Source organism: Henckelia pumila, chromosome 2 (assembly GCF_033568475.1).
Source record: "Henckelia pumila isolate YLH828 chromosome 2, ASM3356847v2, whole genome shotgun sequence".
Classification (NCBI taxonomy): Eukaryota; Viridiplantae; Streptophyta; class Magnoliopsida; order Lamiales; family Gesneriaceae; genus Henckelia; species Henckelia pumila.
Window position 1 is genome coordinate 6,995,058 of NC_133121.1, and position 21,759 is coordinate 7,016,816.

Here is a 21,759-nt window from a genome sequence, read left to right on the forward strand (position 1 = left end):
ATCAATTACTAATTTAGGGGTGTTACATGCGATGACCTTGAAAGATGTCCTTTCTGGTCTTGTCTATGTTACCTCATTGGGATGGTGCCCAAATAAAATCCAACGGTCCATTATTTTTAGCATTTGATATGATATTATTTTAAATGAGATCATCTCAAATGAAAAAAAATATGAACCCTTAGATCTAGCACCTGAGTAGTGCACATGTGCTAGCATTGACAAAGCCGTCCTTTCTATAGGGCAAACTGAAATTTGTTTAACGTTTCGAAGTAGATAAATATTATTCTTCAGAAAAAAGGATAAATATTTTACATGTAAGTTATAATTAGAAATTTGAATTTTCCGTGAAAAAAGGAAAATGAATTTGATATGGGCCCTAAAATGGGCTCTGGCCCAATATTGATCCCCCACCCAGAATTCAAGATCCAGATCCAATCATAAGATGTGAGAGGAAACAACAACATACCCACCAAGAAGTACACCACCTCCGACCTCTTCTCTTTGTAAAATATTTGCGTCAAAATTGCTCTCGGAATCAAAATATGTTTGGTCGGAGGAGATTTCTGTCGCTGCCAATGGTCGTCGGCGCCGTCGTGTAAGACTTTACCTCCCTTTTCGTTTTCTTGTTTTCGGGTACTACTTTTTGCTGCGTTGTGTGTGGAGAGAAGCCGGAAGCTTGTTTGATTGTTACTCGATTATCCCTTTGTTTTTACTTTTTAATGGTATTTGTTTCCCAACAATGTCTCGTGAAAGCTAAATGAATTGGGTCGAGTCTATTTTGCTCTGGGTTTTTAGCGATTGCATTATTTGGTAGCCGAAATTGGGAAATGAAATTTTTTGGTCTGAGGGTGGAAGATGATATGGCCACAAATTTGATTTAAAGAGAATTTATGATGTTATTTAAGACTTAGCTTTTCACTCGTGATTTCGATCATCAAGTACTTTTGATACAATGGCATTTATTGATATCCCAGAAATTCTGCCTTTTGAGTTGGTTTTGAATACCAAAAATTGAAGCTTTTGGTCGTACTTAGAAAGAGCAAACTTTTAATTTAATCTTTCATGGTGGATGGAGTTTGCTATATTTGAAAAGGTTGGTTTGAATGGGATATTTGCAAGGATAGTATTGACTATGACAGAAACGCTTGGTTTGATGGGATGGATGAATTTTCGCAGGGTCGGAGTTGTGTCGGGGAAAGCCATATTTGGGCCTCCTCTCGACGACTACTGGAAAAAGAAGCTTCAAGAAGAAGCTGCGGTCAAGCAGCACGACGCTAAGGTCCCGGAATAGATTCATAGCTTGTTGAGATATTATACCTTCGACCGCGATCTCTTCTGGAGATTATAATGTTGTAGATGTTGAAAGAGAATCTTGAGGATGGGATCTGGGCAGATTGTATGGGTGACTGATTCTTTCTTGCTTTACCTTCTCACGATGCTTTATGGTGCAAATATAGACTCGTTTCATGTTCGATTAGGAAAACTGACTTGTAAATTGTTGAAGGCATGAGTTCAACTGATACAGGCAAGTGTATGTATGTATCAAAGAAAAGAAAATCAAGAAAACAAGAACCATCATGGAATCATTGTCTCCATCATTGCAAGATACACTCCAAATATGTTTTGGTTTGTTTGGATATACATTTGTGAAAATGGGCGGATTTGCATTTACGTACAAATCTTTTTCATCCAAACACAATCGGAATATTAAAAGAAAATCAGTGAGGAGCCAAACTCCACGGGCTATTAAGAATGCTCAGGCACAAAGCAATACACACAGATGTAACTGCAGAAGACTTGTCACTCACAAATCTAACTGTTTCAGATCCCCTATCCACCACCTCTTCATGAGCAAAATCAACACTTCTCTTCACACTCTCCGATAATTTCTCCAACGAAAACTGGAGAAAAGATCTTACTGTTTCGAATGCCACCGTTCCAGTCATATCAACGACAAGCTTCCGGTTTCTTGGCACAGCCAGAGTTGATGACATTTTTCCCACCAAACCACGTTCACGACTCTTAAATTTTCTTGAATTTAAATGGGTAAAACTTGGTTTTCTCCCGATAATCGCCTTCTCTACCTCAAAGAAACCACCATTCGAATCAATCTTCAAGGAATGATCGAAATCTGGTTTCGAAACAGCAACTGAATCTGTGTTCAAGACATGATGAGCCGTATGGATAAATGTTTCCACGGCATTGTTACAAACAGATACCATCATATCTTTCACTCTAGATTCATGCTTGGGATTAGTCAAGCCACAGAAAAGTTCATCAAATGTGTTTACATTCGACGTCTTGTCTAAATAAACCGCCACAGCTGTGCTTACAAATACTTGTGTGCAATATCCAACAAGCTCCCTAAACTTGTATTGATCACAGATAAACTCGACCCAAATCGGAAAATTCTCACTTGTCATCGAAGAACTATGATCAGCATTAAAAAACTCGGAACAGAAAGCCATTACCAAGTTCCTTGCAAAACTCCCGACGACTACGGAAGCAAATCCAGAGCCTGCACTTGAAAACAATCTATCCATAATCCCGTCGGACAAATCCGAACCCACACCCAAAGAAAAGCCATTCTTGGTCATCTCATGTCGATAGCCTTGCAAGATTCCCACGCTCAAAGCCCTGGTGATTCTTGCCAATGAATCATGAAACTCATTTGACAGAGTAATTTTATAAATTTGCTTCAAACTTTGTGGGATTTCATTGGAATCTGATTGTATGAACTGTTTCAAGTCTTTGGAAAGAATCCCGAATGCCTCAGCTGAATCAGACACCATTTCAGCCACAGAAATCAAAGCCCCAATCAGTTTGCACAATCTTTCCCTCTTCTTAACAACAGAAGGCAAGTTGTAAATCTCGTAAGCACCATAGCCAGTGAATCCCAATGCACAAAAAACAAGCACCGATTTTTTCCTGTTCTTTGCATACAACAAACATTTCTTTACAAACTCGAGACGACCCATAAATTGCACAAAAGTTACAGACGTGAAGTGACAAAAATAATAATGGGTTCGGTCCGTTCGGAGATTCAAGTCCCTAATCACAATGCCTTTACTGGCAAAAAAATCCATTCTGCAACCAAAAAGTGATGCAAACGCACACCTGAGGGAGAGAAAAAGTCCATATGTGAAAGAAACAGAGGGGATTTGCAGTTGTTGGTGATCCACTAAGAATCCCGCATGTAGGAATTAGGAAAGCGATTGAGTTTTTGAAAACGCTACTAGATGAAAGAAGAGACAAGAATCAAAGTGTCGTTTAATATAATATTCTATAATCAATTTATGCAATGTATGTTATATTATAGGTATATAAAATACGTGTGAAGCAGCTAAGATGGATATGGATGATCTGTGAGCCATAAAGACGGGAGGATAGGGATGAAGGGTTTATTATTACTTGATGATGATTCATGCACGTTAGAGGACACCCATTTTCCAGTCAAAAAGTGTCCCGGACTTTTTTAATTTACGTCTGAATTTGGACAAAATATGACGTGTTCAAATTTTAACAATATTAGAGCACATACATAGCATAGGAGAAGCTTTAAAATGCTACTAGGAAAATTAAGTTGTTGGTCCTACGGTGTGTGTCCTTGTCATGTAATATTTTCCTATGATTTAAGTCTAGTGGTGTGATGGTGTAAGTTGTAATCACCATTTGAAATTATAAAGATTAATAAGTGACTATTATTTGAAATTATAAAATAATAATAAAAAATAGACGAAGACATCATTTTTCTCTCTATTATAGAGATTCTTAATAATAGTATTAGGTGAAATTAAAAAAATGAGAGACCAAGTTAGAATTTAGCCATCTGGTTGGTGTTTCTCCTTCTTTTGAAATCGTCAAGGATGGGATTCCTATTTGTGCAAATTATTCTTCTATCTCAAATACATAAATTTGTTTATTTTTTCATACAGACCAAAAACATTATTTTAAAAAAAAATTACATACAAACTTCTTATTCATTCACATTTTCACTCCAAGATAAAAATAAAAACAAAAACAAAACGTGGGAACAGCTCTTAAAGCTAGGAATTTGTTCAAATTTTACGTTGATCAAGTTCGAGACCAAATTCAGGGTGGTAAAGATTTTTTCTTTTTTTGACAATTTAACGGCTTCTTTTGTCTTCTTCTCCGCATCTCTGCTCTTCGGTCTTCTCTACACAAACCGGCGTTATATTTTTTCCTATGCTCCGAGATTCTTCTCCATCACCTTCACATCCTGTGTCCATATCAGATACGACGGGCTTAGCAGGGCCACGTCGGGAATCAATAAAATTTGCACATTAAAATGGGTGAGAAAGATTGCTGCTACCCAGAATAGAAGGGTAGGGAGGAGAAGAGGCGCTGACATTAAGTTTAAAATTCGTAGAAGAAATAGGTATTTTTGAGAAAAGGGCAAAAGCAATCAATGTATGTGTCACCTAAGCATGCCACAATATTTGTTCATTTGTCACCAGTCTGATACGGAATATCAAAGGTGTGATTAACTTGGATATCATGATTCATGGATGAAGATACAATAAGACGGGTGTAGCTACATCTCCAATGTTTCTGATGTTATTTACTTTCACTAGGGAACTTAAATAAAACCAGTCATATTAAAATCAGCATCCACGCTTTATTTACGTGCACACTATATACAAACTCCGTATTTCCAAGAGTTTAAAGAACGACAGAAAATGGGAGAAATATCATTCACAGTACAAAGGTAAACTCAATATATTAGGCAAGACTTACATGATTGATCAAGCAACATCAATGTCATCAACATCGAGCCAGTCATTTGATTCCTTAGTGTCATGGGTATTTACATTTGCTTTGCCAGAGTGCTTGACATCCATATCCTTAGATGAATCGGACGAGCTTTTCCTCAGTTGAACCCATTCTGGAGAGTCTTTTTTGAAACTGTGATCCGATTTTTTGAAATTCGAGGATATATCACTGTCGTCATCTTCTTCAAGATCGCTAAACGAGACATCTTCTTCGTTTTCAATGGGAATGGTGACTCCTGAGGCAGGAACAATTTCTGAACTTTCTTCCCTTAACCAATCATCAGCATCATCTTCATCATTATCTCCCAAAACATTTGAGAAACCAGACTTCGTGGTTTGATTTGTAACCTGGCTGTTATCATTTTCTTTTATAATGGACTTGTCAACAATTTGACTGTCTTTACTCCCCATCGGGTGCTTTACTGTTTCAAAATCTGCAAGTGCATTGGATGAATGTATCTCAATGTCTGATCCCTTGGTACTCTCGTTTCCAGGAAAGACAGGGGATGGCACTGAAAGGGGCTCTTCATTTTGAGAACCAGCTTTGGTTTCTGGGTCGGAAGATTTTCCACTTGACACATCTGCTGATTTTGTTGAAGTTCGAACCTTCAACTCTTGGGTCAGCAAGGCTCTTGCTTTCACTATCTGCATGGCAAAAGCAATGATGAACCTCAACAAAACTGTAGTTTAAGGAAACAAACAGAACACGTACACATGCTAAATTTGAACCATTACACATCAAATGGGCTGTCAGCCTCCAGCGTTCTAGCCCATCTAGCAACATACAATCAATGTCCAGATGGTGACTAATTGGATGGTATGTATAGGTACAAATATTTCTGCCACTTTTGTAGAAAGTAAATCTTGTGAAGATGATATTATTGTTTGACAGTTCAAATAGATGGACTTACTACTGCCTCAAAAGATTAAGATCCCAGACTACTCAAATAGTCGAATTGGAATGGAAAGAATTTCTGATACTAATTTGAAATGTCAAATGATTCTCTTCTATTTCAAAGAACAAATATCACGTCAGTTGCCAATGTTTTCCTACTGTGGTTTCATGGTTGTTATATCCCACCAAAATGACACCTAGTTCAAGGATGACATAATCAATTAATCATAGAAAATAGAATGCACTAGCTGTAAATTTGTATGGAAAGGTTGAAGACAAATTACAAATATCAGTTCAGGAGTAAGAGAAACATTGCAACCAAACAAGTTCTGACCGCCAGTCACATGTCGACTGAACGGCATTCCCAAAGAAAAAAGAGAATGAACTTAGACCTATCCAACAGTGCACATAATCTTGCAATGCAAATCATTCTTAGCAACCAAACAAGCTCTGGCGGCCACCCAAAAAACAGAAACATCTATCTTCCGAAAACAAAATAAACCAAATTAAAATAAATAATAGCAGATATCAGGATGAAAGAGGTAAAAAAATTAAGCAACAAATTCAGAAACAAAATTTCCAAGAAGAAGTGTACCTGAACATGAAAAATCAAAGGATAAAGCGTAAGACTAAAAAAATTCTTTTTATTGTATACCACATGCAACTAGCAACATAGATTGCCCGAGTAGGCAATGTGTCAACTAACTGGAGACAAAAAGAAAATTCCAAAAGATTTAGTTATCAGCTCCAACTCAGATTCTCTAGAATCTCAACTGATTCAACATTACATTCGCAAAAAAAAAAAAAAAAAATAGTGGCAACAAAAAATACTAATGAGAAGAAGATGAAAAAGATGGCGATTATGAAAACCTGTGAGGTAGATAGAAGTTCAGCTTCATGGCTATCCAGTCTAGGGTGAAGGAGAACAAAGTATATCTTCCAGAACCGACTTTCACTCATGTATCCAGGGCAAAGCTCAATCCTTAAAGCGGTTAATCTTGGAGCAAACCTTTCAACAGCTAAGGCATGTTCTTGTTGGGCATCAGACATATTAAAATCTAGGGCGAAGAAATATAATGAGCCAAATGTCCACCATATAAAAATTGAAATACCAAATCAAAAAAAGTTAATACCCCTCGAAAGAACAAGAAAAAATACACAATCATATTCTTTTAAATTACAGGGGTTGAGGATTGATTAAATTTGAAAGTGCTCAAGTTACAACAAGGGCTTCAGAGGTCTCATAATTCATAACAAGGTAAACAGAGATCTCTGTCATTGTTTTCTGGCTAAAATCTAGGTAATCAACAAATAAAACCTTTATTTGTCAAACAAAAAAATCCTCTGTCATCCAAATTTATCACCCAACAACTAGTTCATAGATTATGCCATTCATATGATATCTTTGGGCTGTTGATTGTCACATGATAGAGGATATTAGGCAATTTTATGGCTTGACGGGTATCAAACACAGTACCTTATGGTACCAAAACAATGCCTGATGGACTTGAATCTCCCTTAAGACAGCCATATAATGAATATCATTTGTGTTTAACTTCTAGTTAATCATCAGAAGAAATTACAAAAAAGATGTATACTACTCGATTGGAGTTTGAATTGAAGGCGAAACAAATTCAACAATTAATTGCCTCTCGCATGAGATAAAATGCAATATGCTTCTGACTTAGCATCATTAGGAGACCAAAATTTATTCATCAACATAAAAAATGACAATAAAAAAACAAACTGTATATTCAGTAAACAACATAAATCAACTATACCAAGATCATCTTCCGCATTTTCGGGTAGAGGAAAATCCAGCCAAGTCTCTGGATGCATAGCAATGTCCCGCGCGAAGGCCACCACTTCCTCACTGACACCCACTGCACCTTTACTCACCGAATCAAAACCCTCCTTGCTCCCATCCTCACCTTCATCATCCGATCCCAATTGCAGGAAATCCGAGGCCAGTTTCGTAATTTCAGACACGTTGATATTATTCGATATCCGAGAAATCCCACTCTTGAACTTTCCCCCAATCTCCGCAAAGTCACTCCGAATCCCCGATATCAAATCCGGATCGGATTCATCAGTTTCCTGGTCGTGTCTGGTCTGCTGAGGAGGGGGAGCCAAAAATGAAGCCACTCCCCAGAATTGACGGGTCAGGGATTTGGTGAGGTCCGAGAGGTCATCCTTAACGCCGCGCGACGGAGAGGTCGGAGATGATGCATCGTCATTCTGGAGGCGAGGGCTTCCCGATTGCTTGGATTCGGGTTTCGCGGCGCTGACGTCATCCTCATCGTTGTCATCGAGCTTGAGAGAGTTGGCGATGGATCGGGCAAACCACATTATCGTGGCGGAGATAAGTTTCCGGTACGGATCGCCGGCGAACTGCTCGTGGGAAGATGGATGGAGACTACAGATCACTGGACTTTCACAGCTTTCTTCTAGTCTTCTAGAATGCCAATCGCGATTAAGCTTCCTGAACGCTGTCGTTTTGTTGATTATTTTTCCCCTGAACTTTTATTTTGTATTTAATAATCTAGCCCCCTAGGGTTTTGGATCATTGGATGGAATTTACGAAGTTTATATTATCGTTTTGTCTAATGTTTAGACGTTCTGTTATTATTAGTTTTTTATCCTTTAGAAAATAACTCAAAATCATGTGGACGAACCAATAATGATCAGATGATGTGTGTTTCAACGTAATACAATCATTGAGATAAATTTTCAACCACCTATTCAAAATTTAAGATAAAACATGAACTACATAATTGACCGATCGATTTTCTTGCATGTTGTATCTATTCTATTTTATTATATTTGAAGGTATCATAAAAACTGCTTTAATATGTCAAAAATACATCAAAATATTCTTCCACGACCACAATTGCACTTCATGCTTTACATTGATCTCTCTTTTTTAAGTTAAAGTTTCCTATATTACGGTCTTTAACATCCCAACCACTAATTAAAAAGACAACTCTCACTTTGACCTCTCTATCACTTTAACATCCCCAACCACTAACTAAAAAGACAACTCTCACTCTGACCTATCTATCACTTTACGTCTCAATTTGATAAATTAGTTTTCAAATTTACTTCTTGATTACAAAAATCAAATTTTACTTCATGATAATTAATTTTTTAGTACACACGCAAAACATGTGTTCCGGTTACTGGTTGAAATAAAAGTTGGATCTTTCCGAATTGATTGGACTTTCAAAGCTATTTCACCAAATGAATCTCTATCTTCCGCTTCTTCCGCTTGCTGAGTTGCCACTTGAATAGTCGATAAAGAATCTGAATAAATACAAATATTATTAAGAACTTGTCGAATTCATAAGACCGTCCCAATACAAATAGCCAACTCTACTCCTTTCACCAATTACGGATGTCGGATAACAAAGCTTTTGCACCAACCACATCGGTGAGAATCTTGCATCACAGCTCCAACACTAAATCCATTTCGACTCCCATCATAACTCGATCATTATCTTATCCATCCTCAAATATTGATCAACTAGTGAGCAATATATAAAACAGAATTTTTTTTTATGTATGATTTTTAATGTGGAATAATGTATTGGATAAAGTAAAATCAAACGTGAGGAAAATACTCCTGGAGTTGGATCAAATAAATTGATTAATTCTTCCATCGGCCTTGGGTTTGCTTTATATATATATATATATATAAAAAAAAGCGATAAGCCCACCGCTAGGGGTGCAAACGAACCGAACCTGTTCGTGAGCTTTACGAGTCTGCTCGATAAATATTTGATTCGTATTCGAGCTTATCGAACTCGAGCCGAATTCGAACATGTTCGAACTTTTTTCGAGCCGAGCTCGAGCCGAAATTACTCTGTTCGATAGTTTTCGAGTCTTAATATTTAATTAATATAATATAATTATATAATATTATATATACATTTCGAACTTTTTCGAACATTTCGAGCTTTTCGAACCATAATATCCAAATAGTTCACGAATAGGTTCGAATATTTCGAACCGAACTCGAACTTGAACTCGAACTTCATTTCGAGCCGAGCTCGAGCCAAAATATTTGAAATTATCGAACTTCGAATCGAGCTCGAACTCGAATATACTCTTATCAAGCCGAATTCGAGCCTTAAAATTTTACCATTATTCGGCTCGATTCGGTTCGTTTGCACCCCTACGGCCACCGCCTATCACCTAGACGCTAATACGGTTTTTTTTCTTTTTATCATAAATATATAATTATTATAGTATAATTCTTTTTTAATTTATCGAATACACCTGCTGCCTAAGTGGTGTTTTTTAGTCTAAATATCTAATTATTTTTGTTTATCTTAATATTTCTCCAATAATTCCTCTTTATCGAATTTAAACTCGAAATACATGACATATTTCTCGTACGTCCTTATCCAATACAAATTGATAGAGAAATATGAAATATGTCAATAATATTTTTTTTAAAAAAAAGTAAAATTAAAAAAATTAATTAAAAAATATTATATATGTTAATCTTGGTGAATTTTGAGGCTAGGCTTCTTGGAACAAGAAAAATGATGAGTAATTAAAAAGAGGAAAGAGTATGCATGTTAATTCCTATGGGCACAAAGAATACATGAAATGCATGCAAAGTGAAGGAGGAGACACGCTAAGGGCGCGGATTCATCATCAACTCTCCGAAACTAATCGTCTCCACTGATCGCCGCCGCTCTTCTTCGGCAAAAGGCGGCGCGTTTCCGATCATATGTTCATGAGCCAGTACTGGAAACCATTCACGCGCCGCCGCGCCTTCGTGCAGGCGTGTGGGCTGGAACTCAGGCGCACCAGTGAGTTTCTGAACAAAATCCCTAAAGTCGACAGGCGCCACTTTGTACACTTTGGGCGGGGTTCGTGGCCAAGGTGCAATCGGTTTCTTCATGATCTTATGATCCTTGGCTGCAGGGATCTTGCGGAGTCGTTTCACGCTCTCTTCTTCTTCTTCTTTGTGATGACTATAATTATCAGAAGAAGAAGAGGAAGAGTACATGATCAAAATTGCTTACAAGAAGTTAGGATGATAAAGTGATGGATTTAGTTGGTTTTGGACCTTTTGGTGGTGGCTTTATGTATGTATGTATATATATATATATAGTGTGTTGCAATTAGTTATTATTTGGATTGAACTCAAATCAAATGGAGAGGGAAGAAGAAAGGGACTTGGGCTTTTTCGGGGGTACTTCTAGTTTTTATAATATTATATTAAGGTTAATTTGTCAGCTGGGGTCGGCGGCGTTGGCCGGGGAAGGTGACGGGACACTACGGTGCGCAAGTTTGACCAAATTTAAAAACAAAGTAAATAATTTATCTACCATAGTTTAGCTCGTCATTTTTGTTGTGTTCCATATATATCTGGAGATTATATTAAGTTAACTTGGATCATATTTTTTTCCCCGAGAATAATTTATCGACATCGTCTAAAATATTATGATACAAGTGCGGAGTAACCCGAACAAGTTAAAGTTGGACAGTTAGTGTGAGTTAGGCAGTAAAATTTGAATTTTTTAGTTAAAAAAAAGTTGAGAAGTGCTTCCTAAAAGCTCTCTCAAGCACTACCGTAGTTGATAATAAAAGAAGTTAAAGTTAAGTAGTTAGTGTGATTTTTAGTTGATAATAATAATTATGATAGTTACGTTGAATATAAATAGGAGAAAGTAAGAAACAAATGGTTATGCATATTGTACGTATTTTCAAGCTATCTTCTTAAATCTTCAATAAAATTCTCTAATTTCTTTCCCAATTCTACTTTCTTGATCTATTTTCTTAGGAGACTAGCGATCTGGAATTCTCTCTCTATCATTTGGTGCCTCGTTGGGAGTTGGTGTAGAGAAACGGATGACCTAGGAAAGGGCTACCACTAAATGAAAGGTGAGTGAAAGCTCTCTAAAGTAGGTCGTCGCGAACGTCGGCTTCTCAAGCGATCGGCATTAATGTTACGATATATATCTCACATTAAAATACTGAACTAATAAAGAGTTCACTAAAAAAAAAATGATTTTATGCGGCGCAACATCAACGGTGGACATTAAAAGCACACCGCAAATGTTAATTTTTACGGCGCGCCCATCCAAGTACGCCGTTAATGTTATTATAACTTATACAAACAACGACGTGCAGAAAATAAATGCCGTAAATAGTTATTTCACCGGCGAGCTATAAATATGTTGTAAAATTTAATATTTACGGCATGCGACATACGCCGTTAATAGTCTTACAATAATTTTTTTAATTTATAATAGGATTTATTATTATTTACAGTAATATCTTCTCGAATCAATAAAATAACAAAGTAATAAGAAATTAATTATAACCTAGGGGTGCAAACAAATCGAATCGAACCGAATAATGGTAAAATTTTAAGGCTCGAATTCGGCTCGATAAGAGTATATTCGAGTTCGAGCTCGATTCGAAGCTCGAAACATTCGAACCTATTCGTGAACTATTGCTCGGATATTATGGTTCGAAAAGCTCGAAACGTTCGAAAAGGTTCGAAATGTATATATATTTATTATATAATTATATTATATTAATTAAATATTAAGGCTCGCGAATTATTCGCGAACTATCGAACATAATAGTTTTGGCTCGAGCTCGGCTCGAAAAAAAGTTCGAATATGTTCGAATTCGGCTCGAGTTCGATAAGATCGAATACAAATAAAAAATTTATCAAGCGGACTTGTAAAGCTCACGAACCAGCTCGGTTCATTTGCACCCCTAGTTTAGTGTCTTATGTTCAACTAGTATGCACACATCGTATATATGTAAGGACCGGGACAAAATTTTCAATTTAGTCATGTAAACGTCATATTGTCACGTTCTGAAATTGGGTCTAGTTGACATCGGCGTTATTTAACGTTTTCATATTAAACAACAAGCTAGCTTCGAATTTCAAAAATGTAAGAAACCAGTCTATTCATTCATAAAACTGAAATACATTGTCTTTCATATAAACTCAAAATTTAATTGTCTTTATAATCCTTAACTGAAAACAATTAAACTTAATACGCAGCAGCTTATTACAATCAAATGGAAACAAAAACAAAACATCATCAGTCAATTGTCTTCTTGTCAACCTCATAACTGGTTTTGCTCGTCATCCTCCATCTCTTATTCGTTTTTATCTGAGATGGTTTTGGGTGGGTGAGTGATATGGTTGTCACTCAATAAATGGGGAAAAATTATCCCAGCTTTTAAATCGTTTTTCAAAAACTTATATACATATACAGAAACATAACAAAACTGAACATTTATATACTTAACAGAAAACAAAATCACGTTATGCACCAATTTACTTATGAATTTTGTTGCTAACTTATATCAGACCCTTATATGTTTATCCCCGGGAGAGGAATCAGAACATAACAGAAGAGAAGAGAACATAAACATATATAATAGAGATTCATAATATATATTCCTACCACTAGTTCACAAGATTTAGTGCATCAGAAATCAGTTTCGAAATTGATACTTTGAAACCGGAAGACTACTTATAGTAGATTGCTAAACTGAATTTTGGTTGGTCTTGCAACTCTGCCCTTTCCTGACTGAACACTTCTCTTTGCTCGCTCAAACTCACTTTTGCATGTGATTAGCTCATAATATTGTGTAATTTTTATCCAAAAATCTGAGTGTTAATCATATGGAGAAATCTGACTATTAGGATCCCCATTAAATGTCATTATTTATCATAATTATGAGTTAATGCATTAGTTACAAATCTGAAGCAACTTGGATTTCAGTCTAGCTACTAAACTGGTCTTCGTCAATTCAATTCACATCGGTTTAGTTTATCTCAATCTAGTTTATCTCGAATCAGTCTACCTCATTTCAGTCTACCTCCATTCAGTTTACTGAAATCAATCTTCTTCATTTCAGTCTACCCGGGTCAATTTACTAAAGTTTAGTTTACTGAAATTTCTGATTCTCACACGTAGTGTGATATTTTTAATCATTTTTTAATCGATTAATATGTTTTAGTAGGCAATAACTATGTGTTAACGATCAGTTTAATTTAATACTTGTCGTATAAATCATGTAACTAAATGACTAAGATATTACTAAATTTTGTAATTACATGGTTGAAAAAATATATCGTAACATGCACATGCCTTTAACAGCATAAATACGTAATTATAAAAATTTAGCAAGTATTTTAATCATTTAATCACATTATTTTGACGAGAACGACTATAATTGATTGTCAAAATATAATTACGATACTATAATTGATTCAATAATTAAAAAAAATATACAAAACTAATAATATCGTACCTCGATATATAATGAACGAAAAAAACCTTTTTTTTAAAAAAAATTATCTTTTAATTATGTATATACCCTCCTATTACTTATTAGTGTGTTGGGGAACATTTCTGCTTATAAAAGTTATAAACCATACCAGGTAAAAAATTCTACAATGAATGTTATTACGTATTATCTAGTATCTATAAAAAGTAAGGGCGGACATGATTGATACGTTAGAATAAAATAAAATAGGAATGAATTAACTTTGGAATAAAATAAGATTCTGAATGTAATGGTTGTTATATATATTTCATTCAAACGATTATGACAGATAGAAATAAAAAAAAAATAGAATGAAATTATTTTTAATATTAAAATCATATTCTAACTACATATATCAAAATAATAGATATTTATACTATTATTATTATTATTATTATTTTATTATTATTATTATTAGTATTATTGATGATGTATTAATTATTATTTTCAAAATAATATTAAATAATAATATTATTATAATACATAAACAGTAATAATATTTTTTATTAATACTTTATATAAATAATAATAAATAAATAAATCATAATACTAATAATTAATATTAAAACATTATTATTATTAATATAATTATATAATTATTTGTAATTTATATATATTATTATAATCATATAGGTTAATATTAGTTTAATAATCTAAAAATAGAAAAGATTTACATGTAAACATGAAAATGAGAGGTGGCAATAACCATTCTCGTCCAAAATAGATGCAATCGCTATTCCCATGAATATGAGAATTGATATTCTCATTGCCATGTCAACCAAACATAGGTATAGGGAATGAGATAGGAATGTTCATTTCATTCTCACCTCATTTCCTCATACTAGAATGCCGTAATAGAAATTATATCGAAAAAAAAAACTTTTATGATATCGTCACGCGTTTAATTTTCTTAGACTGATCTCCTGCTCGAGCCAGTCTATAAATAAAAAAATGTATAACTTTTATGTTAAAAAAGTACTATTATTCACTCTAAATATAGATCTAGCCGACTTGTTTCACATGAGACCTATTCAAATTAGATATGTATGCTTGATGAGAATTGTTATTTACACTTCACTACTTGTTATTGTACTAAAATTTTAATTTTTCTTATAGAAATAGACTGTAGTATCCTCCCATTGATTGCTCTTCTTGTTTAGGTAAGTTTACTAGTAATTTTTTTTCCTAAAATAATTAAATTATATGGGACTTTAGTGATTCAATTTTTTAAAATTATTTAGTCATACCATATTTTTAAACATAGAACAATATGAAAATATTTTTTTGTTGAGTAATTACAAATATTATTCGACATATATAACGAGTGTTTGTAATAATGTTCTATTTCTAATTTTAGAGTAAATATTTCATTATTATGTTTTTCATAATTTATTCCATACGTTTTCTTATGTTTTTATTGCAACTTATAAAGTCAAAGTTTAATTTTATTACAATATCTTATAAACGAGCATATTACCAATAAAATGTAATTTATCAAAATTTTAGTTAATATATTAGTGTATTAAACATTCTTCTAAACAAAAAATAAAATAGGAAATTATTGTTTTTAATAAATCTATATGAAATGAATGAGTTCAAAAAAAAATCTATATGAAATGAATAAAATTCAAATAATATCTTTATATCGTTATAATTATGCACTTAATCACTAGCTAGATTATGCGCCGCCAAAAATATTGTGAAGTTATAAAATTTTTTACCTTTTAATAATAATTTTAATATGTATAAATTTAAATCATACCCCAAGAAATTTAATAAACTTTTGGCAAATCAAAATTTTGTAAACCCCGTATTTTTTTGTATTATTTATATATATATATATATATATATATATATATATATATATATATAATGACTTAAATTTTTCATACCCTACAAAATTTTGAATAAAATATGAATAATTAAATTTTTAGATCAACAAAAGATTTTTTTCTGTTTTTTTATAATTTATTAAAACCATGAAATTTTTCCGAGATATTAAAAGTTTAGATGTTGACAAATAAAATGATTTAATTTGAGGTGTTTTTTATGGTAAATAGAGATTTTATAACATAAGGAGAGTAACATTAAGGGTAATCTTGTAAATAAAAAAAATTAATTACGTAAGATGGAGTGTTATTTTATTATTTTTTTTAAAAAAATAAGATGGAGTGTTATTAACATTTTTTAGAGTGTAAGTAACACTCCCTTAAAATGATAAATTTATATTTCTGTTGGAGATAGACTAATTTATTTTGAAGATTATTATTTTTTATTGGGAATTATAAATTTTTCATATTAAACTTAGAGAAAGGAAATAATTTTTGGTTCAATAATTTATCTAATTTTGAGTTTTGGTTCACTATGTTCCCAGAATTCAGTTTTGATATATTAAATTTTAATTTTTTTGTAATTTTGGTTTAATTGTTGTAGTGGAAAAGTAGGTGATTTCCAATGTTATATTAGAATTTTTGTTCCATGTTAACACTCCAAATAAATAGGGGAAAAAATCAAAATTAATGTACCAAAACAAAACAAAATCTTAGTTGTCCAAAATACAAAATAATTAAACTCACTGAATTAAAAATATTATTTTCCATATTACGGATTCTATCTTTTGCATATCAACAATTGAGAATACGATTATATCATAATTTAATTTTTAACAAAACCAAAAAAATTAAACATTTTAAATGGTCTCCTCTCTTTTAGCCTTTGTTTTTTTTTCTTATTACCAAAATGATTTACTTTGATGACTCTTTGTTTATGAAAACTATATTTTTTTTTAAAAAAAAAAAAAAATTCGTTAAAAAAACATAGTAGAAGCACATGATGCTTATACCGTAGTACTCCTTTAAATAATACCCAACACGATACAATTTAACAGTTATGTAATGAATTTATATTAGTTCGAGAATTGATCCAATAATGTACAATGGGAAAATAAGTTTTTTGGTCCAGTAACTTTACCTCTTTTGGGTTTTGCTCCATTAATTTTTTTGATGTGGGTTTTGGTATACTAATTTTGCATTTTTAGTATTTTTTGGTCCAACTGCATACGTGTCAGATTCTGATTGATCCACGTCATCATTTTGGACCAATCAGAAGTTAACACGTATATAATTGGACCAAAAAATACTGAAAATGCAAAGTTAGTGTATCAAAACCCACATTGTAAAAGTTAATAGACCAAAACCAAAATATAGATAAGTTAAATGGACCAAAAAACTTATTTTCCCTATAATTTTCTTGTGTGCATGGAGCAATGCTTGGACAACGTGAAATCAGATGCGAGGAGAATAGCTAGCGGTGGAGTAGTATCAAATAAATGCATCATGATGAATTCTTTATACAAGGGTAATTTCCTTAGTGCTACTCACACAAGTGGAATCATTAATTGAGTAATTAGATATTGATGGAATTATTAATGTGCACCATGTGTTGTGAATTTGAAATCAGGGGCGGATTAGATGTAGGGCAAAGGTGAACAATTGCCCGGTAGGATTTTTGGCCAAAATATTTAGGTAGTCTAACCCAACAAAAATATATCCAAATTAATAGAAACTATCACATTCTAATTTAACAACAAATATGTTACTATTTTTTTTGGTTATTTTCACGTTTTCCCCTTATTTGGTGATGCATTTTATTTCGTGCATGCTTAATTTTTATAATATAGTTTTTGCAATTTTGAATTGGACTTATGATGATATTTGATTTTATAGCTTTATGTACATGGTTAAATATGTAGGTTGGAAGGAAATTTCATTTTGGCATGAACATAATTTGTTATATATGTGTTGAATGATTGAAAAGTAGTTGATAAAATGCATGTATGCATGAATTTTTGTGTTAAGATCTTGCAATTTTGGGTTTTTTGTTTAGCTTAAAATTTAACTATTGCTGAAATAGAATTATAGAACCATGTAACTTTATTGTTTTGTAACCGATTATATGAGCTAATGATTGGAATGAACACAAAAAAAAAAAAATTTAATTTCTCATATATATTAATTTTGCAAATTGATGATATGATTCAAAATTTTTTTGGCAAAAAAAAAAGGTTATAATATTTTCAAATTTGCCCACCTGATAAAAACATCTGGCTACGCCCATATTTGAAATAATATGATAAATGATCATGTGAATGTTTTTCCCCGCAAATCCAAGTACTTCATGGTACGTAGATTGACTGAATATAATAATTTTATAGTGTTTAGAAAAACATTCAAATCACTTATTTTTAGAGTTAGCAAACACTACCTGAAAAAGGAAAAGAGCGTGTTAATTCCTATGATCAGAAAGAATACGTGAAATCCATGCAAAGTGAAGGAGGAGACACGCTAAGCGCGCGCGGACTCGTCGGATCTCCGAAACTAATCATCTCCACTGATCGCCGCTGCTCTCCTTCGGCAAATGGCGGTGCGTTTCGCATGTGGTCATGATGAGCCAGTGGAAACCACTCATGCGGCAGTGGCGCCGCCGCCTCGTGCAGCCGAGTGGGCTGGAACTCAGGCGCACCAGTGAGCTTCTGGACAACATCCCTAAAGTCGACAGGCGCCACTTTGTACACTTTGGGCGGGGTTCGTGGCCAAGGCGCAATCGGTTTCTTCATGATCTTATGATCCTTGGCTGCAGGGATCTTGCGGAGTCTTTTCGCGCTCTTTTCTTCTTTGTGATGATTATAATTATCAGAAATATAAGCGCCGGAAGGAGAAGAGAATGAGTACATCATGATCAAAATTGCTAATTAATTACAAAAACTTAGGGTAAAGTTACGGATTAATTTTAGTTGGTTTAATTTTGGTGGTGGCTTAATTTATATATAGTGGTACGTACGTTGCTAGTAATTTCTATGGAACTTTCGAGGCAAATGGAGAGGGAAGAAGAAAGGGACTCCCCCTTTTATTGGGGGGGTTCTTCCGTTTTTTATTATATTAATTTGTCAGCTAGGGTCGGCGGCGTTGGCCGGGACGGGACACTATAATATTGCACAAGTTATTGACCAGATTTTAAAACAAGTGATTGTTGTGTTGCATGAATATCGGATCAAGATTTTATTAACTTGGATATCAGATTTTTCTCAAAAATAATCTATCGACATCTAAAATATTATTAATCAAATTTAAAATAAACTTGTCAGTGAAATAGGATACGTACGTTCTATATTTTTTTTTCCCCATATAATTTATACATTTCTTTAAAAAAAATTTAATCATGTTATCGGTTAATTCACGCTCTTAATTTACTAACTTTTTGTGGTGACATCAGACACATTAACAATATTGTTCATCACCATATATCAACATTTTCAGATGACACATTATCAATATTTTTCGGTGTCACCTGTCACGTCAAGATTCCGATGGAATAAGTACGTTTTTACCTTTGAACGTAAGACACATACGACAATACATTGCAAAAAAAAAAAAAAAAAAAGAAAAGAAAAGAAACATGGTTTTTGTTTCAGTTCGATTAATTAAAAATAAAAAAAAACGAACCAAACCAAAAATATGAAAAACTGAAAATGAAAACAAATCGAGTTTCAGCTCAATTCAGACGGCTAAACAATCCATAAACACTCCTAGTTATTAGACCTCATATTCAAGAATAAATATACACCCTCAAATGCCACAAGGGTGGTATCATGTCTTCAAACATGGGGTCGTCTCCTCGTATTAGACAGGTATGGAAATTAAGGAGTGAAATTGATTCATAAAATGACAGAGCAAAATCAATATATCACTGTTTAGTGTCCTATGTTACATAACTTGAGGTGTCAAAACAACTAACGGGGTGGATCGGCCCACAATCCATCATAATCCACCATTAGGCAAGACGAGCCGACCCACCTTTTAGGCGGGTTGGAAAAACATCAACTCACTTATTTTAGGTGATGAGATGGCACAACCTGAACGCGTCATTAACAACGTAATTATAAAAATTTAACAAAAAAATAAAGCATTTAACTACATTATTTTGACGAAAATTAATGACTAAACTTGATTGTCAAAATACATTACAAGACTATAATTGAGTCAATATAAAAAAAAATATAAGACGAATAAGAGCATACCTCAGTATATAGCTAGACATTTTGCCTATATATAATATTGCACATGTATTCCAGACGGTGGCCAAGTCAGAATCTTGTTTAGTTCTAAAATGGAATTGATATATGACATCCATTTCTTTCGTAATTTTAATTATATGAAAATATATAAGTATAGAGTTATTAGGGTGAGAAAGATATCGAATATTTGGTATATCAAGATTATCGTATCAAAAAAATATTGAATTTATTGAATTTTCGGTATACCAAATATTTCGATATGGTATGGTAACGATATCGAATTTTTTGGTATTATAACGGTATGAAATTTGACAATTTCAGTATATATGTCGAAATACTAGCTAAATACCAAAACAAATAAAAATATAAAAATATCTAATATTTTTTAACAATAAATTTATCAATTTAAAAATATATATAAGGTTTTTTTTGTATAAAAAGATATATAACGATATTGTATCGAAACTAGTGGTATGCCGTAAAATTTTGGTATAGTCGGTATGCTAGTTATAAAAATTTGATATAATCAGTATGCTATTTACATACCGAAAATTTTGGTATGATATCGGCAGTGGCGGAGCCTCATGTTAGGTTTTAGTCCATATGACCCAATTTTTATTAAATTTTTGTATATATTAATTTTATAAAATTTTGGATTAATTTGATATTAGCCCGAGTAACTCGATTCAAAAAATTAAATGATTTAGGAATTTAAAATTTTAGCTCGGGTATATTTTTAATCTTAACTCCGCTATTAGGTATCGGTATAAAATTTTCCTATGCCGTAACTTTCGATATGATATACGATATATGATTTTCGTAGGTGTTGTATATACCACCCCTACGAGTTACTGGAAAGCGAGATTGGTAATTTGATAGATGAATTTTAAATGGCTCAAAGATTTATGAAAGTTTAAAATTCATTGCATCGATTCATAAACAAGTTCATAATGAAAAATGACGATTCTATAAATTCAAAACGATACGGGTACTCGAAGAACTCACGATGATCATTTTTTTTAAACCTTGTTTAAAAAAAATATATATTGTCTTACAGCCACTCAGCAAGGATACGGTACCATTTATATATATTACATTCTTAAAATTTATAAATAGATGGTCTGATATATACGTTGAGGTACGTACGATATATAATTGCTTTTGTTGCATAAAACAATTGAAATATGACGTTTTAGTTGTTATTCGATTAAAAATATTTGAGTTTCATCATTATCACCAAATATAATTTTTTGTAAAGTAACAAACTCGACCATACACAATACATATGATAATTTTAAATAAAAAAAATTAGGAAAAAAACAAACAAACAAATTTGAGCAAGCCAAATTCTCCAACTACTTACTTATTTATCAGTTATATTACTGAGCAATCTCTGGAGGATGTCAAATTCCAAGTCAAGTTTATGCCATATCGGAAGCATCCTATATCTTGCATAGACCTAAGCACTGACGTGTGAGACTAGGGATACTTGCAAGTTGAGAGTTATATATATATGGACGAATAAATTCAAAATTGTAGTGATATGTTCAATTAATTAAATCCATATATGTACAAAACTGATATAAATTTAAAATTTTACATCTTGACATATATATTTATATAATTTTTTTAAACAAACGTTTTCCTAGTTGAATAAAAATGTTAAAAATATGTATCACCCA

General features: G+C 33.0%; 2 protein-coding genes across 2 annotated transcripts; both read right to left on the reverse strand.

The window, feature by feature from the left end:
* Positions 1–1,718: 1,718 nt before the first annotated feature.
* On the reverse strand, positions 1,719–2,978 carry LOC140877153 (protein PHLOEM PROTEIN 2-LIKE A10-like). Its single transcript, XM_073280680.1, has one exon. It carries the CDS (start codon positions 2,976–2,978, stop codon positions 1,719–1,721), a length of 1,260 nt encoding a protein of 419 aa, XP_073136781.1.
* A 928-nt stretch (positions 2,979–3,906) lies between these two features.
* LOC140881828 (uncharacterized) lies at positions 3,907–8,211 on the reverse strand. The gene is made up of 4 exons (XM_073287431.1): positions 7,470–8,211; positions 6,559–6,746; positions 4,759–5,438; positions 3,907–4,265 (listed from the first exon to the last, which is right to left on the reverse strand). Exons 1-3 carry the CDS (start codon positions 8,035–8,037, stop codon positions 4,767–4,769), a joined length of 1,428 nt encoding a protein of 475 aa, XP_073143532.1. The 5' UTR covers positions 8,038–8,211; the 3' UTR covers positions 3,907–4,265; positions 4,759–4,766.
* Between the last annotated feature and the right edge of the window lie 13,548 nt (positions 8,212–21,759).